Here is a 25,915-nt window from a genome sequence, read left to right on the forward strand (position 1 = left end):
GTTTGCCATCCTTATTTCTTCATATAGGTTTTAAATTCCTTGCTCTGTATCTTCTCCCTCTGGTGCCCCTATAATGTGAATGTTGGTAAGCTTGACGTTGTCCTAGAAGCCCCTTAAACTCTTTTTTTTTTCATTCTTTTTCCTTTGTGCTGTTCTGTTTGGGTGTTTTCTGGTACCTTGTCTTGTAAATCGCTGATTCCATTCTCTGCTTCATCTACTCTACTCTGTTGATTCCCTGCAATGTATTCTTCATTTCAGTTATTGTATTCTTTTATTTCTGACTGGTTCTTTCTTATGTTTTCTATCACCATTTTTATGTTGCCTATCACTCTGTTGAAATTCTCCCAGAGATCAATGAGCAACATTCTTATAACCAAGCTTTGGAACTCTGTGTCTGGTAGATTGCTTATCCCCATTTTGTTTAGTTCTTTACCTGCAGCTTTGTTTTGTTTTATTTGGGACATGTTTGTCTACCCATTTTGGCTGCCTCCTTGTGTTTGTTTCTATGTGTTTCGTAGTTGCTATGTCACCCGGACTTAGTAGGGTGGCCTTATGTAGTAGGTGTGCTGTGATGCTCAGTGGTGCAGTCTCCCTGGTCACCTGAGCCATGCACTCCAGGTGAGTCCCTTGTGTGGGTTGTGCGTACCCTCCTCTTGTAGTTCAGCTTTGGTTGCTGTTTGCATGTCAATGGGAGGGATAGACCCTCAGGCTCATTGGTTGTGAGGACTGCCTGGGGAGTTTTGGCACAGGGAGTGACCCTGCACAAGGACAGAATCTCAGCAAGGCTCTGATGCCTGCCCAATCCATCCATTGGGTGTGTTGTCCTTGGAGGCAGCTGGATGATGCTCCAGCTCATTTTGAAGCTGACCACTAGGTGCACCAGCTCCAGGGCCACCTGGAAGGAGATCCGCTGCAGGTCAAGTTCAGCTGCAGCCCACGCTCTACCCAGGAGCCACAAATCAATCCACAGATGGCTGCCACCTGCACCATGCTTGGAAGTGCCTCGAGAGGCCAAGCTGCAAACCAAGGCTGGCTGCTGCTAGTGCCGGACGTAGGGCTGCTCAGCCAGAGGTATGGGTGACACTGAAGCCAGATGCTGCTTGTTTGAGTTTTGTGAGCCTTTGAGAGATTTTAAGAAAGCTTCCAGCATGAACCAAGGCAGATGGTTTGTACTAAAAAGCCACTGGAAGTGGTTTGGATAGGCGTGAAATTTGGCTGTAGTGGGGTCTCAGAATCATCAGTGACTAGCTGACGCATAGTGTCAGCCAGCTTGATGGAGACTCAGATATGGTGGTCACCTGCATCTGCACACTGGGAAGGGCGAGGGCTCAACAAAGAAATGATGGCTTATACCAGATTCTCTGCCTGGGAGCAAGTTGCCCCTCCAGCCCTCGTTCTGAAGCCAGACAACTCAGTCCGCCACTGTCTGGCCCCTACGCTTCTCCAGCTGATGCCCCAACACTGGAGCTCAGAGTCAGGGATGACATCGGTGAGTAAGTTCATACTCAGTCCGTTTAACAAGAGCACCTAGAATTCCTGCTGCCATCTGTCTCACTCAGCCACAATCTCTGCCGGTTTTTTTCACAACCAGAAATTATGGGGACTTCTCTCCCTGAAACTGTAACCCTGGATTGGAGAGTATGGTGCTGGGACCCCTTGCTGCTTTGAGGGGGAACCTCTGCACTCAAGATATCCCTCCTGATCTTAATGGGTGTGGGGCCAGCCCATTCCGCATCTCTGCCCCTCCTACCAGTCTTGAGGTGGCTTCTTCTCTATGTGCTTAGTTGTAGGGTTTGGCTCGGCAAGATTTCAGGTGATTCTCAGTGATGGTGGTTTTGTAGTTTAGTTGCAATTTTGATGTGGTTGTAAGAGAAGGTAAGCACAGCACATATCTACTCTGGCATCTTGACCAAAGTTTCTTCAATTCTTACAGTTTTCCAAGTACAGGTGTTTCACCTCTTATGTATTTCATTGATTGATACAATTTTAAATGGGATTGTTTTCTGAATTTCTTTCTGATAGTTCATTATTAGTGTATAAAAATGTAACCGATTACCGAATATTAATTTTCTATCTTGCAGCTTTACTGAACTCATTTATTTCTTCTAATAGTTTTTGGTGGCATCTAGGGTTCTCTATACATGGTATCATGTCATCTGCAAATAATGACAGTTTTACTTCTTTCTTTCCAATTTGAATGCCTTTTACTTCTTTTTCTAGTCTCATTGCTGTGACTAGGACTTCCAATACTATGTTTAGTAACAGTTATGAAAGCGGGCATCCTTGTTTTGTTCCTGATCTTAACGAGAACACTTTTAGCTTTTTCCCATTGAGTATGACGTTAGCTGTGGGTTTATTATACATGGCCTTTATTATATTGAGGTATGTTCCCTTTATTTCCACTTTGCTGCGAGTTTTAGTCATAAATCGGTGCTGGATTTTGTCAAACGCTTTTTCTGCATCTGCTGATATTATCATATGATTTTTATCTGTCATTTTGTTCATATGGTGTATCACGTTAATTGACTGGTGGATACTGAACCAACCTTGCATCCCAGGAATAAATCCCATTTGATCATGATATATCATCTTTCTCTGTATTGCTGAATTTGGTTTCGTAATTATTTTTTTGAGGATTTTTACATCTGTGTTCACCAGGGATATTGACTTATAATTTTCTTTTCTTTCTTTCTTTCTTTCTTTTTTTTTTTTTTTTTTTTTGTAGTGCCTTCCTCTGGTTTGGGTATCAGGGTTATGGTGGTCTTGTAGAACGAGCTTGGAGCCTACCCTCCTTTTGCATTTTTTTGGATAGTTTGAGGGTAGGTGTTAATTATTCTTTGAATGTTTGATGAAATTCAACTGTGAAGTCATCTGGTCCAGGACTTTTGTTTGTCAATAATTTGATTACTAATTTGATTGCATTAGTAGTTAAAGGTCTGTTGAGATTTTTTTGTTTCTTCCTGATTCAGGCGTGGAAAACTATATGTTTCTAGTAATTTATCCATTTTGTGCTGGTTGCCCAATTTGTTGGCAAGTAATTGTTCATATTATATTCTATAATCCCTTGAATTTCTGTGGTATCAGTTCCCACTTCCCTTTTATTTCTAATTTTATTTATTTGGCCTTCTTATTAGCTTGATGATTTGGGCTAAAGGTTTATCAACTTTGCTTATCTTTTCAAAGAACCAGCTCTTGGCTTCACTGATTTTTTCTTTTTCTTTTTTTTTTGCTCTCTTTTGTTTACTTCTGCTCTCATCTTTATTATTTCCTTCATTTTACTCACTTGAACATTTATTTGTTCTTTTTCGAGTTCCTTTAGATGTAAGGTTAGGCTGTTTCTGCCATTATTTCTTCAAATAAGTTTTTCCTCTTAGAACTGCTTTTGCTATATCCCATAGATTTGAGGTCACTGTATTTTTAATTTCGTTTGTCTCCAGGCTTCCTTCGATTTCTTCCTTATGAATGCCTAAAAACATTTATTGTTTAGTAGCATATTATTTTTGACTCCACATGTTTGTATGTTTTTCAGTTTTCATTTTATAACTGATTTCAGTTCCATACTATTGTGATAGAAGAAGATGCTTGATACGGTTACACTCTTCTTAAATTTATTGAGTCTTGTTTTTCGACCTAATATGTGATTTATCCTGGAAAATGCTTTATGCACAATTGGAAAGAATGTATATTCAGCAGCTTTTGGGTGAAATGCTCTACAACTCAATTAAGTCCATCAGGTTTAATGTTTCATTTAAGGCTGCTCTTTCCTTGTTGATTTTATGTCTGGATGATCTATCCATTGATGTCAATGGGATGTTAAAGTGTCTTATTATTAGTTTTTTACTGTTAATATCCCTTTATGTCCATCAATATTTGGTTTACATATTTAGGGGCTCCAGCACCGGGTGCATAAATGTTTATGAGTTATATCCTTTCTTTTTCATATTGATAAAGTTGATTAATACTTTATCAATCTGAAATGTCTTTCTTTGTTTCATGTTATAGCCTTTGTTTTAAAGTCTATTTTGCGTGATATAAGTATTGCCACTCCAGATTTTTTTCATTTGCATTTACATGAAATCTTTTTCCATTCCTTAGTTTCAGTCTACATGTGTCTTTTGATCTGAAGTGGGTCTCTTGTAGGCAGCATATGCACAGGTCTTTGGGTGTTTTTATCCACTCAACTACCCTATGTCTTCTGATCAGAGTATTTAGTCCATTTACATATAAAGTAATTATTGATAGGTTAGCAGTTATTCCCATGTTATTATTTTCTGATTGTTTTTGTAGTTTCCTGTTTTTTTTTTATTCTATTGTTCCTTTGCTTTTATGTTGATGACTTTGAATAGTATTGTGTTTGGATTCCATTCTCTTTTATTCTTGATACCTCTTACAGATTTGGGGATGGAGGTTACCATGTGCTTCATATATACCAAGTTATGTGTATAGCAGTCTATTTTAAGTTGATGATTGCTTAAGTTTGAAGACATTCTAAAATCATTACAATTTTTACTCACCACTGCCATACTTATGATTTTGTCATATTTGTTTTCTTTCTTTCGTGTGTGTTTGTGTGTGTATCCCTTAATTTGCTGTTTTAATTACATGTGATGTTCCTATTTTGCCTTTTAATTTTTGTACTGGCTTTATAGTTCGTTGATCCACTGCTTTGGCTAAATGTTTGCCTTTGTTAGTGAAACCTTTTTTCTTTCTTATATTTTATTACTCATATTTTTTATCTTATCTACTTAAAGAAGCTCCTTTAACAATCCTTGTATTACTGGTTTAGTGGTGATGAACTCTTTTAGCTTTTTCTCATCTGGGAAGCTCTTTATCTGTCTTTTGATTCTAAGTGATAGTCTTGGGGAGTAGAGCAATTTTCACTGTACATGTTTGTTTTCATCAATTTAAATATTTGTGCCAATCCTTTCTGGCCTGCAAAGATTCTGTTGATAAATCAGCTGACAGTCTAACAGGCACTCCCTTGTAGGCAACTAACTGTTTTTCTCTTGCTACTCTTAAGATTCTCTTTGTGTTTTATTTTTGGTATTTTAATTATGATGTGTCCTGGTGTGGGCATCTTTGAGTTCACTTTGTTTGGAACTCTCTGAACTTCCTAGACTTATATACCATCTTCCTTCACCAGGATAGACAAGTCTTCTGTCATTATTTCGTCAAATAAGTTTTTAATCCCTTGCTTTCTTTTTCCCATCTGGCACTCCTGTGATGTGAATGATGTTGTCCCAGAGGTCCCTTAAACTACCCTCATTTTTAAAAAATTCTTTTCCTTCTCACTGTTCTAATTGGGTATTTTCCACTGTCTTGTTCTCCAGATCACTGACTCAATCCTCTGCTTATCTAATCTGCTGTTGATTACATCTAATGTAGTCTTCATTTCATTGTTCATTTCTGACTGGCTTGTTTTTACCTTTTTTTTTTTTAATCTCCTTTATTATGTTTTCAATCTCTTTGTTGAAGTTCTCACTGATTTCATCTATTCTCCCACTGTGTTCATTGAGCATCCTTATAACAAGTCTTTTAATCTTTATATCTAGTAGATTGCTTATCTCCATATTGTTCAATTCTCTTTCTCGAGTATTGCCTGTTCTTTCATTTGGGACACTTTTTCCTTTTGGTTTCATTTTGGCTGACTCCCTGTGTTTGTTTCTGTGTATTAGGTAGATTTGCTATGTCTACTGGTCTTGACAGAGTGGCCTTATGTAGAAGTTGTCCTATAGGATCCATGGTGCAGTCTCCCTGTTCACCTGAGCTGGGTGCCCCAGAGGTGACCTCTGTGTGGGTTGTATGTGCCCTCCTGTTGCAGCTGAGCCTTGATTACTGTTGGTACATCTGTGGACAGGGCTGACCTTGACTCAAGCTGAGTGCCTGTGAGGGTTGGCCATGACTACAGTGGAGAATCTGCTGTGCAAGGGATGACTCCACAGAGTGGGAGTAGCTTTAAAAGGGCTCCGATGCCAGCTGAGTCCATCCTTTGGGTGTGTCATTTGAGGAGCTGGTTGGGTGGTACTCTGGTGCCGTCTGAAGCTGGACACCAGATGTGTTGGTTTTGGAGCCTCTTCAGAGGGGCTCTGATGCAGGCCAAGATTAGCCACCACTTGTGCTGAGCCAGGAGCCTCTCGGTAGGAACTACAAAGTGACCTAAGGTTTGTTGCTACTTGTGCTGGGCTTGGAGGTGCTTGCAAGAGGCTATGCTATGCTATAGACTGAGGCCAGCTGCAAGGTTTGGGACCCTTTGGGGGGTAACACGATGTGAGTTGAGACCAGCCACCACTTGTGCCCAGCTTGTGTCCACTTAGTTGAAGCTTTGTTCCAGGCCAAGACTAGCCACTACATATGTTAGACTTGGGGATGGAGACACCTGATGGGAGTTACAATGCAAGTTCAGACTGCTCACAGCTTGTGTTGGGCTTGAGGCCACTTAGCAATAACTCCAAGGCATACCGAGGACAACAACTGCTCGTTTGGGATTTGTGGAACTTTGAGACATTTGGGGAACATCCACAGCATGAGAAAAGACAGACTGCTTGTGTGGAGGAGCTACTGGAAGACGCTTAGTTCAGGTGGGCAAGTTGGTTTGGGTGTGGTCTCTGGGAATCACTAGGGCCAGGTGAACAATATTAGCCATATTCACGGCAAGTTCAGCTTTCACACTGTCACGTGTTGGGAAGGCTGGGTGGAAGTAGAGTTCAACAAACGAAAAATGTCACCTGCTAGCTAGCACTTCTCTCCAGGGACAGAGTTGCCCCAGTATCTGCCACTCCAGCCCTTGCCCTGAAGTTAGTCAATTTAGCTCCTCCCCATATGTCCCTGGCACTTTTCAAGCTGCTGCCCCTGTGCTGGAGCTTAAAGTGAGTGTGCTTTTGATCAAAGGAGTCTGTGCTCGGGTTCTTTAGGAGGATTGCCTCGGATTCTAGCATTCCTTCATCTTTCACAGATGTAATCCCCACTGGTTTTCACAGTCAGATGTTATGGGGATTCCTCTTCCCAGCACTGATGCTTCCGACAAGGAACTCTGTGTGGGGCAGTAAACACTCACTCCATAGGGACGACTTCTATTAGCAGAGATATCCCTCCCAATAGTTAATCGCCATACTGTGGGTGTGGTACCTGTCTGTTCGTGGCTCTGACCCTCCTATCAGTCTTGATGTGGCTTCTTCTTTATGTCCTTAGTTATAGGAATTCTGTTTAGCTAATCTTCAAATGATTCTCAATGATGACTGTTCTATGATTTAGCTGTAACTGATTGTGAGAGGAGGCGAGCACAGAATTTACCTACTCCACCATCTTGACTGGAAGTCACTCAAGACTTATTCTTAAATCAGATCCTTTAAAAGGTTCATTGTCTCTTGTTCATAAACAATAGAAAAATATTTTTAACTACTAAGTCAATTGAAAATATACATATACCTGTCTAAATGTATACAATAATACATTAAACACCAAAATAACAGGTCCTGCTGCAATTCATAAAACAATATTAAAATTAGTCATCTAGATTATCAAATAAAGATTTGACATGACAAATATTTAATATGTCACATATCTGTCCTTCCAGAAGATGAGAATAAACTCAATTTCTTCAATTCTTGAAAATGAATAGCTATCAAAATCAAACTAACATTAAATTTCTTAAGTAGACAATTTAAAAATAAACTTTAATAAGAGGTGAATTATATAATACCTCCATCCAAGTAAGGGCAGGTCCACAATTGATCTTGTTGCCAGCAATAGCTGAAAGGCGGGACAGGTAAGCCATAAGCATCTGAGTGACGGACTAAAGAGAAAAAGAAGATTCAGTGGTAACTCAGAAAAAATATACTATACTCTCTCTCAGAGGAACTACTGTAAATTGGTTGTTTCTAAGAGGAAAAATCTACAGATTTTTCAGCATTTTAATACTGCAGAGAATTCTTCACAGAGGCTTAACAGTTCCATGAACTAAAACTACGGCACTTACATAGTAATTCCATCTTGTGTAGAACTTTAACTTTTAGCCTCTCATCAAGGGATATACTATTTTATACCTTCTAATTTTATTGCTTTCTGTCTCTATTTTTGTACTGAAAATGTGAAAGATAATTAAAGCTTTTCTGCTATAATTGGCTTTTCTTCCCAGTTTCCTCCAGCTATTCTGAAACTTTTTCTCCGACTGACTGTAATCTTCCATGCAGTGAGCTATGACAGGACAGCCATGTTCATGCAGGATCCCACACCATGGATCAGCTGATTAGTCCAGGAATGTGAAGGAACATGAGGGGTGGCCTAACAAGAATCACTATGGGAATTAGGAACTGTAATACAAATTTTCAGCTCAATCTGGCTGCTGTCTTAAAAGAGCTAAAAACCTGGGACCTGTTGGTGGTGACCACATTCTGAGACAGTACGAGAGAGAAAAATGCAACATATAGGACAGAGATGAGAAATGGAGATGGAGTGTTCTCGGTTTTCTATAATACAAAAGAATCTGTGGTTTTAAGACATTCCTGAGACTGTTGCAGTGTTAGTTCTTACATGACTGATAATATCACTGCTTTGCCTTACCTACTTAATTACCTTGGAATTAATTGTAAATTTGAAATGGCTTCCCCTCAGGATGTGGAACATATTTTGCACTGTTTTCAAGCATCCATTTTGGCTGCGGAGCAGTCTAACACCAACACAATTCTTGTTCTTTCGAGAAAATCTGTTTTTTGCTCTCTAGAAACTTTTTGGGTTTTCTCTGTTTGGCATTTTGCAATTCCACTACGTTTTTTTAGATGTGTGTCTTTTCACTCATTATATTTAGCAGTTAAATGGGCCCATTTAATCTGAAAACATGCATTTCTTTAGCTTTAGGGGATTTTCTTATATTAATTTTTAGTTACTTCTGTCCACTCTTTTCTCTGATAATCCAATGACAGGGAGGTAGGGATCTCTTCTCCATGATTCCCAACTACTCTCTCACAACTTATCTTTTTATCCCGTTTGGGGCTGTAATCTTATGAAGCTTGATCTTCCAGCTCACTACTTCTCTCTTCATTGGTGTCTATTTTGAACGTAATCCAGCTACTCAGGTTTGCAATCATTAAAATTAATTTAAATGATGATATGTTCATTTCTAAGACTTCTGGTTATTTTATTTTTGTAAAACTCTGCTTTCATTTCATGAATGTGACTGCCTTACTTTCTCTTTAAAGATAATAATCATGCTCCTCAAGACCCTCTGTTTGCTCTTCTCAGTTATTTTGTTCAGTTATGTGCCACTTAACTGACAAGGATATGTTCTGAGAAATACATCCTTGGGCAAGTTTGTCATTGTGTGAACATCAGAGTGCATTTACACAAACCGAGATGGTATATCCTACTACACACCTAGGCTATATGCTATAGCCTATTGCTCCTAGGCTACAAACCTGTACAACAAGTTATTATTCAAAACAAAACAAGAGTAAATCAAACACAAGAGAAAATGATGCAATCAAGAGACAAGGTAAACATGAGATGAATAAGGCTGCTGCCAGTGTAACACAAGATACTGTTTTGGGACAAACTTTTTTTAAGTAGAAAAAGTACACTAAATCAATGATTAAAAGTATATTATAGTAAATACATAAATCATTAAGGTATTTGTTTATTATCATGATCAAGTATTATGTATTGTACATAATTGAACATGCCATACTTTTATGAGTGACAGCACAAGTTTGTTTACACCAGCATCATCACAAACACTTCAGTAATGCATTTCTCTATGATGTTTTGATGGCTACTGTGTCACTAGGCAACAGAAAAAAATTCAGCTCCATTATATTATGGGACTTCTGTCATATATGCAGTACATTATTGAGCTAAATATTATCAGGCAGTGCATGAATTTTTATATACAAGATTTCTAGTTTATCTACCTTCTGCAGTCCTCTTGTACATGCATTTTACTCTATATTTCATGCCACCAAAAGTCTTATCCCATCTACTTTCAAATATTCCTCATAATTCTGATTCCCTGATGGTTTTTTTTATTTCTTGATGTTATAAAAAATCTCCTCCCTTTTACTTATTTAAATCTTTTATATTTTTACTGGAAAATTTTTATAGGAGTGGAGATGGATGCATAGACACAGTCTGCCATCATAAACAAAACAAACAGCATTGTTTTAATATGCATTTCTTTGATTATTGGAGAAGTCAATGTCTTTCCATATTTTTGCTTTCATACTATATACTCTCTTTGGAGAATGGTCTACTCATAAATATTGCCCATTTATATATTATATGAGGTTTTTCCTTATAAAATTATAAACTGAGTCTCCTTTGTTAAACATCCCACATAGCATTATTAATTTCTCAGTCATGAAATAATTAAATAATCCCAGGAATCATCCTGAATGTTCAATATAAGCTTTTATTTAGTATACAGGCAAAAATTTCTGCTAATTTATATATAGTGATTACCTCCGGACTGTCCTTCAGGGCATCAGAACGGGGAAGCTCTGTGAGCTGGGAGAATCGTCGGTCATAAATACATAGATGAAGATGTTTATCAAGCACTCGAAAATCTTCATAACTTCTTTTAACAATCCAACTTTTGCCCTATGGATAAGAAAAAAAGACTTCTATAATTCATCTCTATTAGGAAATGCTTATGAATCAGGCCGTATTCTGAAATGTTATTTCATTCGTGAGTTTTTATAATTTCTAACGAAAAGTTTCTATTAACTTAATAGTAAACAGTTCAACTCCAAAACAATCTAGTGAGTTATATTACATTAGAAGGTTAATAATGGCAAATAACTCTCCATTAACCCTCTTCCTACCATTGATCAAAGTCCACTGGCTCTATTTGGGAATAACTGTTAGATGGTTAAGAGAGCGTTTGACCTTAAACCCACAGAAAGAACCATAAAATAATTTTGGGTGAGAGAATATTATCAAAAACTAAAGAAAAATAAACCAGGTTATTGGTTACATATCACCAACATTTTCTGTGACTGAGACTGAAAATATACTAAAAAATTAGAACTACTTAAGTCTTCATCTATAAGAATTTGATATGTATATATTACCTAGAACCCATTATTTCCCCTCACTTCTCAGGGTTTCTTCCTTTCTTTGCCCAATCTCACACACTCACTAAAAATGAAAAATTACATACCGTCTTCTAATTTCCCCTTGAATCTATCACTTCCTTATAGCCATAGCTTTAATAAGGATTGACACCATTTTTTACTTGGAATATTGCTAACGTTCCTTGCCTTTTATCTTCTCCCCTGTTCCCGTCCCCTACAATGCAAAAACACAAAGCTTACCAAATCACACTGCCAAAAACCCTTAAATAGTTGCCATGGTCAGCAAGGGTAAACATGTCCCGACTGCACACCATTTAGTTTTGCAATTTAATCTAGGTTTGTATGGAGACTTTCATATCATAAAAATCTGGAGGGACTAGGAGAATAAGCCTCCAGAGTAACCATCTCAGAATGGAAGACAACATTTTAATGTAGTTCTTCTCCATTTACCTCAGCCAAATGGGGCAGAAACAAAAGGTATCATCACTTCATGGGAAAGATGAATTCTAAACACAGGTATGTTGAAAACTAACATGATAAACTTGTCTAATCCTGCTTTGGACAGCAATTCTCCATTATGTAGATCTCCTCTTTCAGGGGGTTCTTAGAATGAAGTAAGAGACTAGATGAGGCAAACTCTTTTGAGGAACAGTATTCTACTCTTAAAGTCCCTATTCTAAGATATGCTAGTGCAACCAATCTGGAATGGGATCCAATTAATTCTGATAATCAGTCTAAATTGGGGACCACTGATCCACAGGATTAAGTCCAAACATATTTGCACATATCATGGCTTTCATCACCTGGGTCCTGTCTAAATTGATACTCTGATATCAATCACTATTCCTCCATACCCTTTCTTTGCTTCCAGTTATGCTCAATTACTTCCATTTCTTCAATTTACGAGATGTATTTTCCTTTTCCTAACTCCATGATTTTTCAGTGCTATTTCTTTTGCCCTGGAAAGTCACTCTTTTACTCTTGGCTAAAGTAAGCTCCTTTGTATTCTCAATTCAATAGATGCCTTCTACCAAAGCTTTCCTGAATGACCACAGAGAGTTAAATACTTGTTCTTTGGGATGACAAAAAAATAAAATAAAATAAACATGAACATGAAATAAACATAAAAATAAACAACAAAGGCAGAAAAACTAAAGACAAACTTCTTATCATGAAGTTGCAATTATTTTTTCTTTCACACAGACACATTAAAAATTATGCAACACTTCAGTTATCAGGCAAGTACAAAAAATAATTTAACACATACCTATGTCTCTATCACAGCGATTATTCCCTGGTTGAAACTCTGGTATGTTTAAAAGTAATCAATAAGAATGTTTTTTTGTCCTTTTATTTGCTGAGCTTTTGATGACCAGTCATTTGTTCTGCTAAATATCCTGAGATTTTGTTTTGAATCTTTGTTCCCCAGTTGTGATATGTTCAGCCCAGAAAAAGTGTGTTATATTAATAAAGAATAGTAATGGCTAACATGTATTGAGCCATTTCTAATACCTGGTACAATACTAAGCACTTCATATTAATGTATTTCATTTAATTCTTAAACAGTCAGGATTCACAATTAGGACATTGTGATCCTAGAGTCTAGTTTTTAGCTGTTTCTTTATTTCAGGATTTGGTAAAGCTATAAAGCTTGCTGTGCTGTACTTCATGGTATCTATAAACATTTTTTTTTAAAAAGTACAGGTCAAATCAAAATCAGAAGATAGAATAAATAAATTTAAAATACTGTGGATGACGGCAGCAAGACCTTATCCAAATGCAAATTTAAATTATTTTATTTGACACTTATTTTAATCCCTATTCTTTTACATACTTATGTGAGATTTTGAGCAACCTACTTAGTCTGTGATTAGATCCATAGAGAAGGAAATAAAATCTTATGTTACTTGTTTTGACAATACACTGTAATCTGAGGTGAGAATCCCAAACGTGGAGTTAGATGTTTACAGTACAGTATATAAATGATAAAAGAGGATCCCCCTCCAACATATTAGCAAACAAGCAAGCAAAGAAAAAAAATCTTCTAGAAACCAATAATGAAAAGCCATCATTTTAAAATATTTTTTTACAATTAGTGTCAGGTGTACAAAGCAATGTAATAGTTAGACATGTACACCCCTCACGAAGTAATAATCCCCTCCCCCAATCTACTACCTCTCTGACATCATATACAGCTGTTACAATTCCATTGACTATTCCCTATGCTGTACTCCACATCCTGTGACCATGTGTATATGTATATAAAATTATAGTTGACATTCATTATTATTCAGCTTTAGCTTCAGGTGTACACTGTGCAGTGATCAGGCATCTACACTATCCATGAAATGGACTCCCTAATAACACAAGTGTCCATCAGATACCCTACAAAATCTTTAAACATTATTGATTATATTCCCCAATCAGGGAGCACCGAAATATACCAAGCAACTACTAACAGAACTAAAGGGAGAAATTGACCAAAACACAATTATTTTAGGGAACTTAAATACATCATTGACAGCTATGGATAGATCATCCAAACAGAAAATAAGTAATGAAATAGCAGCCCTAAATGACACAGTAGATGAAATCAACATAATTTACATATATAGAGAACTTTATCCTAAAACATCAGACTATACATTCTTTTCGAGTGTTCATGGTACATTCTCAAGGATAGACCATACATTGGGATATAAAATCAGCCTCAGCAAATTTAAGAAGATTGAAATCATACCAAACATATTCTCTGATCACAAGGCTTTGAAATTGGATATCAACTGCAAAAAGAAAGCAGGAAACAACACAAGTACATGGAGATTAAACAACATACTTTTCAAGAACGACTGGATCATTCTTATTTGACTGGGTCAAATAAGAAATTAGAGGAGAGATCAAAAGATACATAGAAACAAATGACAATGAAAATACATCCTACCAAAATTTTTGGGATACAGAGAAAGCTGCTTTAAGAGGGAAATTTATATCATTACAGGCCAATCTCAAGAAACAAGAAAAATCCCAAATAAATAACCTCATGTTACACCTTAAAGAACTAGATAAAGAAGAACAAGTGAAACCCAAGGTCAGCAGAAGAAAGGAACTAACAAAAATCAGAGCAGAACTAAATGAAATAGAGAACAAAAAGACAATAGAAAAAATTAATGTGACAAAGAGCTGGTTCTTTGAGAAGATTAACAAAATTGACAAACCCTTGACTAGACTCACTAAGATAAAAAGAGAGAAGACTCTAATTAACAAAATCAGAAATGAAAAAGGAGAAGTTATCACGGACACCACAGAAATACAAAGGATCATCCAAGAATACTATGAACGACTATATGCCACCAAATTCAATAACCTAGAAGAAATGGACAAGTTCTTAGAAACATATAGCCTTCTAAGGCTGAATCATGAACAACTGGAAAATCTAAACAGACCGATCACCAGTAATAAAATTGAATCAGTCATTCAAAACCTTCCCCAAATCAAAAGTCCGGGACCAGATGGCTTCACTAGTGAATTGTAGCAAACCTTCAAAGAGGATCTAATACCAATCTTGCTCAAACTCTTCCAAAAAACTGAAGAAGAGACAGTACTCCCTAACTCATTTTATGAGGCCAACATTACCCTGATACCAAAACCTGGTAAGGACAGCACAGAAAAAGAAAACTGCAGACCAATATCTCTGATGAACACAGATGCAAAAATCCTAAACAAAATTCTAGCAAATCAAATACAACAATGCATTAAAAAGATTATTCATCACGACCAAATGGGGTTCATCCCCGGGGCACAAGGATGGGTCAACATCCGCAAATCCATCAATGTGATACATCACATAAACAAAATAAAGGATAAAAATCATATGATTATATCAATGGATGCAGAAAAAGACACAACCTTCCAAACTCATACAAGAACAAATGGACAATCTGAATAGGCTTATATCTATTAAAGAAATTGAATCAATAATTAATAAACTTCCAAAGAGAATGCAACATGCCACGATGGGTTCACTTGTGAATTGTACCAAACATTTAGGGAAGAAATTATACCAATTCTCTATAATCTCTTTCAAAAATTGAACTGGAGGAAATACTTCCTAATTCATTCTGTGAGGAAAGGATATTAAAGGAAAACTACAGACCAATATCTCTTGTGAATATCAATGCAAAAGTCCTCAACAAAATAATAGCTAATAGAATCCCACAACATGCAAAAATAATCATACACCGCCAGCAAGTCGAATCTACCCAGTTATGCATGACTGATTCAACATTCAAAAATCAATTAATGTAATCCATCATATCAACAGGATAAAGAAGAAAAATCACATGATCTCCATCTACAGATCAGAAAAGCATTTGACAAAATCTAATACTCATTCATGATAAAAGTCTTTTAGTAAACTAGGAATAGAGAATTTCCTCAACTTGATAAAGAATATCTATTATAAATTTACAGCTAATATCATAGTTAATGTTGAGAAACTTAAAGCTTTCCAATTAAGATCAGGACTAAGGTAAGGATGTCTCCTTTCACCACTGCTTTTCAACACTGTTCTGAATTCCTAGCTAATGCAATAAGATTAGAAAAAGAACTAAAAGATATACAGATTCGGAATAAAAAATTAAAACTTTCTTTGTACGCAGCTGGCATGATCATCTAGGTAGAATATGCCCCAAAAAATCGTCCAACAAACTCCTGGAATAAATAACCAAAGTGCCCTTCGATAGATGATTGGATAAAGAAGATGTGGTATATATACACAATAGAATATTACTCTGCCATAAGAGAAGATGAAATAGTACCATTTGTGACAAAATGGATGGATCTTGAAACAAGTCAGACAGAAAAAGTGCTAAGCAAAATATGTCAGACAGAAAAAGTGAAGAACCACATGATTTCACTGATACGTGGGATATAAAACTGAATACAACAAAAGAACAAGACAAAGAAATGAGGAAACAAAAACTCATAGACACAGACAATAGTTTAGTGGTTACTAGAGGGTAAGGGAGGGGTGGTAGATGAGGGTAAACGGGATCAAATATATGGTGATGGAAAGAGAATTGACTCTGGGTGGTGAACACACAATGTGATATATAGATGATGTATTACAGAATTGTACACCTGAAATCTATGTAACTTTACTAACAATTGTTACCCCAATAAACTTTAATTAAAAAAAAACTCTTGGAATAATAAATGATTATAGTAAAATAGCAAAATATAAAGTTAATATACAAGTCAATTGCTTTCCAATGTACCAGCAGTCAATAAATGGAATTTGATATAAAACATACAGTACCATTTACTTTAGCACCCCCAAAAATGAAATCCTTAAGTATAAATCTAACAAAATATGTGCAAGATCTATATGAGGAAAACTGCAAAACTCCAGTAAAAGAAATCAAAGAACAACTAAGTAAATGAAGAGATGTACCATTTTCACTGGTAGACAGATTCAGTATTTTCAAGATGTCAGTTCTTCCTAACTTGATTTAGGAATGCTATTACAATCAAAACACAATCAAAACAAGTTGTTTTGTGGATATCAACAAACTGATTCTAAGGTTTATTTGGAGAAGCTAAAGATGCAGAATAGCTAACAAAATATTGAAAGAGAAGAACAAAGCTGGGAGACTCAGAATGTCTTACTTCAAGTTTTACCATAGTGTGATATCGGCAAAGGAACAGACAGATACATCGATGGAACAGATTAGAGAACCTAGAGATAGACCTACTTAAACATAGTCAGCTGATCTTAAACAAGGAGCAAGGGCAATACAATAGCGAAATGGTAGTCTTTTTAACAAACGGTGCTGGAACAACTGGACATCCAGAGGCAAAACAAAAAAAGAATCTAGACATATAGACTTCACACCTTTCACAAAAACTTTCACAAAAACTAACTCAAAATGGATTACAGACTTTAAAGTGAAATGCAATAAAAGAAGATAACATAGGAGCAAATATAGGTGACCTTGGGTTTGGTGATGAATCTATTCAGCTACAACAGCAAAGGCATGATCCTTAAAAGAAACAATTGATAAGCTGGATTTCACTAAAATTAAAATTCTCTGCTCTGTCAAAGACACTGTCAAGAAAATAAAAAGACAAGCTACAGAATTGGAGAAAATATTCACAAGACATGTCTGATAAGGGATAGTTATCCAAAATATGCAAAGAGCTCTTAAAGATCAAAAATCGGAAACCAAACAAATGATTCAAAAATGCGTAAAGGATCTTAACAGATACCTCACTAAAAAGATACACAGATGACAAATAAGCCTACCAAAAGAAGTTCCACATCATATGTCATCAGGGAAATGCAAGTAAAAACAAGATACCAACTACACACCTACTAGAATGACAAAAATTCAGAACACTGATAATACCAAATGCTGACGAGGATGTGAAGCAACAATAACTTTCCTTCTGTGCTGGCACGAATACAAAATGGTACGACCTCTCTGGAAGACAGTTTGTCATTTCTTATAAAACTAAACATACTCTAATCATAGGATTCCAGCAAATGTACTCCTTGGTGTTTACCCAAATGAACTGAAAAGTTATATCCACACAAAAACCTGCATATAAATGTTTACAGCAGCTTTAATTATAATTGCCAATACTTAGAAGCAATCAAGATGCCCTTCAGCAGGCGAATGGATGAATAAACTGTGGTACACAGACAGTGTATTAGTCAATGATAAAAATAAATAAGCTATCAAGCTATAAAAAATATGGAAAACACTTAAATGCATGTTAATAAGCAAAAGAAGCCAATCCGAGAAGGCTACATTCTGTATGATTCCACATGACATTCTGGAAAAGACAAAACTATGGAGACGGTAAAAAGATCAGTGGTTACCAGGAAGTGAGAGATGACAGGTGGAGCACAGATGATTTTTAGGGCAGTGAAACTATTCTATATGATACTATAATGGTGGATATGTCATTATAAATTTACTCAAATCAGTAGAATGTACACCTTGAGTACACCTTTGATGACAATGGTATGTCAGCATAGGCTCATCAATTGTAACAAATGTATCACGTTGGTGGGGGCAGTCCATAGTGGAGGAGGCTATGCATATGTGAAGTGTATGCATATGTGAACTGTGAAGTTCGTTAATTTAAAAAAGTAATCATGTTCTCTTCCATGTAAGCAGTCTTGCTCACAGAAATACATATTAACAACCAATCACATAAATGCAGTAATCTTCAGAGCCTCCACAAGTAAATGCTGGTGACTAGATTTCAAAATTCACTTCCGCATGTATCAATGAATTGATTTCTTTCAACTTGTTCAAAATGCTTGTGTGCCAGGAAAAGTCTGCTTTTTATATAGATTTTCATTCATGAAATTAAATAATTTGCAAATCATTCAAAACTGTGTTAAATTCACTGAGTAAAATTCTAAAAATAGCAAAATACCTCATTTTTTAGCAGATATTAAAGAACTTTAAATTTCATATGTAAAAAAATTAGCCTTAATCATCCAAGTTCCAAATAGACTGAATAATGTAGATGATCACAGTATTTTAGAAGTTCAATTATTTTTTAAAGAACAAAACAAAAAATTCTCTGTTTACATCTGCCTAAATTGTAAGTTGCCACTAATTTCTAATCTTAGTAATTATTACTATTAATTATTGCTATTCAAGGGTTAACAAAAATCAACAATTCCTGACAAGCCTGAAGAAGGAGAATAAGAGAAAAAGAATATCCCTGTATATATAGGATCGAATTTCTGAGACAAAAATTTGTTCTTCTCTCTCATGCACTCACCAGGTAATTACTGAGCACTTAAATAGTACTAAGCAGTGGAGAAGGCATTAGAGATGCAAGGACCATCAAACCTCTGATTTGTTAGCATTTATTTCTGGTGAGGAAACAAATACTTTTCAAAATAAGTAAATACAGAAATAAAATGGTACTTTTGTACAATAAAGAAATAAGCAAGACCGTACTTCATTTAGAGTGGTCAGGAAAGCCATTCTCAGGATGTGATATCTAAACTGTGTCCTGAAAACTGAAAAGACACCAGACACAGCAAGTGCTCAGTGTGAATAGTTACGGGCTGATCAAAGTTCAATGCCTTGTTGCAGGAAAGAACTTAGGGTCTTTAGGAAATGACTGAAAGCCAGAGCAGAGGAGTGAGAAGATTATCAATCATGACATGATGCAAGTCCAGATAGTGTAGGCCCTCACATGCCTTGGTAAGCAGTAGTTTGGGTTTAGCTCTAAACACAGTAGAAATCTATCGTAGAGTTTTAACCATAAGAGTAACATGTTACAATTTATATTTTACTTCATTTTGGCAGTTCAGAGGGTTATATTCTATGATAGGGTGCAAACACAGATGCTATCACAATGGTCCAACAAGAGACAACAGCTTGCGCTAGCTTGGTAATAATAGAGATGAAAACAGATAGCCAAGGGGCGGCCGGATGGTTCAGTTGGTTAGAGTGCGAGCTCTTAACAACAAGGTTCTGTGTTCAATTCCCACATGGGATGGTAGGAATTGCAACTAAGATTGAAAACGGCGACTGGACTTGGAGCTGAGCTGCGCCCTCCACAGCTAGACTGAAGGACGACAACTTGGAGCTCATGGGTCCTGTAGAAACACACTGTTCCCCAATATTCCCCAACTTTTTCTTTTTTTTTAAAAAGCCAAATTCTAGAGAAGTCTTCACCCACGTATCATGGGAAAATTATCTTTAAAAAAATTAATACTATGAATCATGTACTTAACTATATGATGAAGTGCAGTGAAAAGAGAGGCCTGATTTAAAACTCAGCAGGAATCTCAGCAGGGTTTTAGCCTAGATACTTTACACAAGTTACTTAACAGGTATGAACAACAGTTTACTCATTTATAACATGGGAACAGCAACACCTACATTTCGCAGAAGAGTGATAAGGTTTAAATAAGGACGTTCACAATCTGCCCATATATTTTGTTCATACACAGATGCTCTACAAATGTTAATATGCAACCCCACCTCTTTAGTAACAGCATTTTCTAAATGGACTGAATGGAAGAGACATTTAATACTGAGGAATGCATTTCTGATGGTGGAATCTCAAGCATCAGAGTACAGGAGATATTTTGAGGTAGGAAAGCATTCCCCTAAAACCAACTGTTTACCTCACCAACTGGGACATAATGGAGCCTTCATATTACTGTAAATATTTATGACAAATTTGATCTTCAGAAAAAATAAACAATTGTGTTGATAAATTCTGGTCAAAATACAAAGGTACAATCTAACTTCAGTAAAAAAACATTAATTTCAACTACTCTAAAGCTTACTATGGAATGATAAAACACTAAGTATTTTATTAAGCAACAATTATTCTTACACTAACGTAACTATATTTACAGAAGGGAAAAATCAGAACAGGATTTTCATTACAGTACATGTTAGAATAAATTCTTGCAACAGCTAGATTTAAATTTGCCATTTAAAATTAACACTTAAAAGCTGATGTTCGCTTATTTGCTATACAGAATGCTTTTAAGACTCATTACCATTGACACTGCACTTATAAATGCTTCATTCTATGTAGTGGGACTCAATATAAATAGTGTCAAGGCTTATCTAACTTTGGTCTTTTAAGAATTATTGAATTTTCAACATTTGAGACAATAAAAATTTTTCTTCTACCTTGACATACTCCTAAATTTCCTAGGATTTTCAATCATTTTAATTGATTTCAAACTAAATACATTATGTTTCCTGAAAAGTAGGAGATATACAGAGGAAAAATTAGTATGATTTTTCAGAAAAGAAAAAGTATTCCCACTCAGATAAGTATCACAACACATACTGAAAAAAGTGTTTCTTTACCACACTAGCTGATTTGTTTTTTCTACATAGCACTTCTTTTTCCAGTTTGTTTACTTGATACAAGGGAGGGAGGTGAGGGCTCAGGCAGGCATTAAAAATCTATTCTTCAAGGCATCCAAGATACTTGTTTTACCCACGATTAATATTCAGCTGAGGCACACCAATATGGCTAACTGAGGTTTGCATGACAAGGTATCTGTTCCAACTGCATTGGGCCCATGCTATACCAACTGTTAAACATTCTTACTGTCACTTACACTATATAGTCTCTTGGCCCAGTATTATACCCACTTGCCTGGACTCTTCCTCATGGGCTCTTGATTTGAGACTTCCACTTACAGTTCACTCTGTATGTATCTTTACATATATATGAATGCTACCTAGGCCCTGTCCACTGAAGTCATGCAAAGAAAAGAGATTGTTAGTTTCAGTGCATTTCTATAATTCTTTATTAACATTTGGGATGCGCTTGCAGATTTCAGAGTAGCCAACCAAGTAGAAATCATATTAGAAAATGGTGAAAGAATCGATAAAGACACTAGACTGAGGTTCAAATCCTGGTCTTTCTCTTTAATTAACATTCCAGAGTCTTAGATTCATCATCTGTAAAATGTAAACCAGACTATTTACCTCACAGAACGGTTGTCTGAATTAAATGATATACTGCATGTCCTAATATCCATGTACTACACATTAAATGATCAAAAAAAATGCCTACTGAATTTGGATCTATTCACTATGAAAGAAACGGTTTACATTTCTGGGTTCACAACTTTTTTAAAAAATTAAAACTTTAAAGGGCAGGGGCAAAGACACAATTAAAAGTTTCAAAGAAAAGACCTAAAGGAATTGGTATCACTTAACCTAAGGAAAGGAAAGAGACCACAATTTAATTGGCCATTTTCTAAGATATAGAACAAGGGAAGACAGTGGGTTAAGATGAAGGACCAAAAATTTTGGCTAAAAAGAATTTTAAGAGCACATTATTAAAAACTAGAAATTAGCAAGATATGAAATATGTGCATAAATAGTTTCCGGAATGGATTGATTACATCAGTAGGTAATGATGATCTTATCTGAAGACTAAGCAATCTCTCAAATTTGTTGTAGACAGCGAATTCCAAGGATATGCAGGAAAAGCTGGCAATCACAAAACTGAAGTCCTTAGTAGCTTTTGCTAATATTTCATATAGCTTAGGAAAAGCCACTTCAGAAATTGGGCCTCAATTTCCTCATTTGCAAAATTAGAGGGTTTGATTGAGTCTCTCTTAGCTATAAAAATATGATTCTCATTTAACACAGTTTATGGCTGACATATATGGCAAAAATACAGAAGGTAATCCAATGGAATGCATCAATGACTACTTATGGTGAGGCAGAGAAATGCGATGGCATTATTACAATGCAGTAAATTACTACTTTGATGTTGTAAATAGTATCCCAAGTAGTCTGAAATTTTCTAAGCGCTTGACAAGATACTTACAACAAAGAAACAGCCTAACTATCTAGGTTACTATTCGTGGAAGCATAATCAAGTAACAATCATACATTCTAACGCATGGTACCAGTTAACTTTTGAAGGTTGTTTTTAAAAAATAGCACAGATAGATGTGACATTGCGTTTTGCGTATAAGAATAAAAATAGTTGAATTGTTAGAACATATGGAAATTAATGATGAGAAGAAAAGATGTTTGGCTGTAGAGGGATTAATGAATTCATTACAACATGCCAACCATGTACTCTAGATAAAGAAGATATGTTTTATATTCTTCTATTCAGTAAAGCTTCATCATACAAGCACTTGATATTTTCACTTAAAAACTAACTCACCATATAGAAGAATTTTATGAAATAAGACATGAAACTTAGTGATTCAGAGCTGCCTACTTCCTCAAAGGAACCATGATAACATACAAAAAAACATGGATGAATAATATGTAACTTTGGACATCTTACTTATTATATATGCAAGCTAAATTCAATTTTCAATATCATATTCTGACAGCTGTAAATAAAAGCATTTAATTTTGAAAGGTTTTCCTTATGGTCACCAAGACTGAGAACTTAAGTATTTCGTGTATAAGGTAATCATTAGACTTTTCCAGATTATTTAATTTTTAACTTCAGGTACATGAATACTTTTTGGAAAAAACCATAAATGCCCTTATCTTATTCTCTCTCCCCCTAAAAAAACTAAAAATGTTGTATATAAGAAAGTTTTCCTTGAAAACATTTGCTTCATAGTGGCCAATTCAAAAAGCAGGAAGAAGGCTCAATGAACACAGAATAAGTAAATTATGCTGATTACTTGATGGAGGAAATAATGCAACAAATGACATATTTTAAATCTCATTATGAGCAAATCATGGTAATTACCCTCAAAAAAGTTCTAACACTATGCATCAAAAAACAGCACACTTCTCCAACATGCACACATCCTATTGTTACACAGTGGAACTTACCGTCTTGGTTAGAAAAGTGAGCATCTGAGACAGAGACAACTTCATCTGCTCATTTACTACGTGTGCTCTTATAATCTTATCATCAATAAGTAATACATTTCACTTACTCGTAAAAGAACATTTTTCATTTAAGTTTGTAAATTAAATATCTACAAAACTGAACCTTTTAATTGTTTTAATTCTTGAGTACATGCAGAAATATCAAAATGACTGGGAGAAAGAATAAACCAAAACATCTGTTACTATATTCACTGTTATCCATTTACAAATGTCTAAAGCCTTAAAAACTTTCTGAAAATGCAGAGAGAAGATATGCAGTTGTAAAACTAAACTATACATTGCACTGTGTACTGTATGAACACATTAATTTCTCTTTCTTAAGTCATTCATAGTCCAATTTCATTTGAAAATTGTACAGGTATCTTTCTGTGGATTCTTTTAGGCAATGTGAGAAAAAGCATTATAGAAACAAATTTAATGGTGAACTTAAAATAATTCTAATTGAATTTTATGTGAAATGGAGAACACATCCACAAAATTACCTGACAAGCAATGTGCACGAGGTAGACCAGCTCTTTAGATTCACAGCCATTTTTCGTTACATCATTCTGTTCTTCTGAAAGTGAAAGCTGTATCAAAGAAGCAAGGGCAGAAGAGAGGGAGTCAGTATTGAGGAACAAGAATAAACTAAGTATTCAATAATACTCGGACCCGCACATCAATTTAATGTAAGACATGCTTCATAATAGAACTCTACCGTTTAAGGCAGATAAATGAAGAAATCAGGATTTTATTATTTAAAAAGAAAAAAATGTGTTTCTAAGAATTGTCTTTGTAGCTTATATCTAAATCAACACAACAGCATAACAGCAGCAAATAAAATACATTCATTCCAGAACAGGTATTCACTTCCTTAATTTATAGCACACAGGCAAAAGGAAAGCATTAAGGTGGGCACTGAGAGACAGAGTGACCAACTGGTTTAACAGAACTCAGGCTCTATTACAGAGATTGCAAACTGGCGGCCCAGAAAACAGGCTGGCTCTGCAGATGTTTTATTTTAGATTCACCATATAGGTCTAAACATTGGATTTTATTTTATTTTTATTTGAACCATCAGCTAATATTTATTTAAAAACTGAGTGATTTCATATGGAAAATACAGATTTCTGACTTCTATTGAAAAATCAGGAAATCTGAAATATTGGACCCATATTCTCACATGGGCAACAACTAGCTAAAGCTGAGAAGTGACTAACCTCTTTAAATATGGCATGTGTTCTCCAAGAGACTCTGCCACATAATTGATTACTCTATTTTTTTCATCGGTGTCATTTCATAGGCTGAATATTAGCTTTCATTCATCATGCTGCTTCCTTTGTTATTTTCTATACCCTACTCAATGTACTCATTTATCATACATAGTACCTGCCCTAACTAGAGATGTGAATTTGCAAACTCTGCTCCAGAGACAGAAAACCCTGAGTCAAAAGTGTCACTAACTGGTTGTGTAATATTGACCTTCTTACTCAATCTCTCAACTGGAAAATGGGGATGATATAATAACACCTATTCTCAAGTGTGTGAGTATTAAATGATATAGTGCATTTAAAGTGTTCACCAAGGTGCCTGGCACTCGGTGAGTACTTAATAAATATTGTGTCATTACAGTTAATATTATAAGAAACGTGAGGTTGATGAATATATATTGTTTTTGAAAGCAGTGTCACTGTAAGTGCTAAAAAAAATACCCCTGATATTAAGAGTTTACAAGAGATAACGATCATTCTACACTAGACAAAATAAGTCAGAATACCTACAAAATCATAAGTTTTTTTTTAAGTCAAAAAAAAAATTAAGGGTGAAAACTTATATGAACTAAGTTGCAGAAGGTGACAAGACTTTCATGAGACAAAAGAGATTCATGGATGTGCCCGGATGCCTGGCAAAGATGGAAGAGGATAAAGAGTCTGTTTTAGGCAAGATAAGGAAAAACCAGCCAACCCGAGTTGCTGCATGTGGACTGGAGTAATAAACTAAAGTTCAAGAAATACCTTAAAATAGACATGGACCCACCAACTGATTCCCCCATGTACTCACCAAGTGTATAAGGTAGCGCACCTAAGGCTGGTGAAGAGCAGCAGAACTGACAGAGATGAGCGTGTGCAGTCCCCCAAGTACAAGGCAGCTAACAGCTACAGATGGGCCACAGGGCAATAAAACTGAGATAGGGCAGAGCTGAGACAGACATCTCTGAGGCACTCAGGACATTCAACAACTGAAGGAAGTTGGTGGCACAGAAAAGCTGAGAAGAACCCCACAGAGACAACCCAGGGCAGCTATACACCAAGCTGTGGGATAGAACAGAGTTCTCCTTTGCCACAGAAAGCTGTAGAAAGGACTGGAGAGCAAAGAGAACTAGCAAACAGGTGGTAAAGCAGAGATAAAGAGCATGTGCTCTCTACCAGTTCAGAAACTTGGTGGGCTTAATAGTAAAACACAAAAAGATCTTCAGACATC

The 25,915-nt window shown here is 35.9% G+C and overlaps 1 protein-coding gene across 6 annotated transcripts in view; it reads right to left on the bottom strand.

Moving 5' to 3' along the window:
* ARHGAP32 (Rho GTPase activating protein 32) overlaps positions 1 to 25,915 on the bottom strand; it is a 341,577-nt gene that overhangs the window by 105,521 nt on the left and 210,141 nt on the right. For 5 of the 6 annotated variants that reach the window (XM_081037993.1, XM_081037991.1, XM_081037994.1 and 2 more), the window contains 3 exons: positions 23,938 to 24,024; positions 10,450 to 10,587; positions 7,700 to 7,792 (listed from right to left, as the gene is read on the bottom strand). The exons of the other annotated variant lie outside the window; for it this stretch is intronic. In XM_081037993.1, coding sequence (XP_080894119.1) covers positions 7,700 to 7,792; positions 10,450 to 10,587; positions 23,938 to 24,024 — 318 coding nt within the window. The remainder of the gene's footprint in view (positions 1 to 7,699; positions 7,793 to 10,449; positions 10,588 to 23,937; positions 24,025 to 25,915) is intronic. 6 annotated transcript variants of the gene reach the window in all.

The sequence above is a fragment of the Rhinolophus hipposideros genome, assembly GCF_964194185.1.
Source record: "Rhinolophus hipposideros genome assembly, chromosome: 24".
In the NCBI taxonomy this organism is placed as follows: domain Eukaryota; kingdom Metazoa; phylum Chordata; class Mammalia; order Chiroptera; family Rhinolophidae; genus Rhinolophus; species Rhinolophus hipposideros.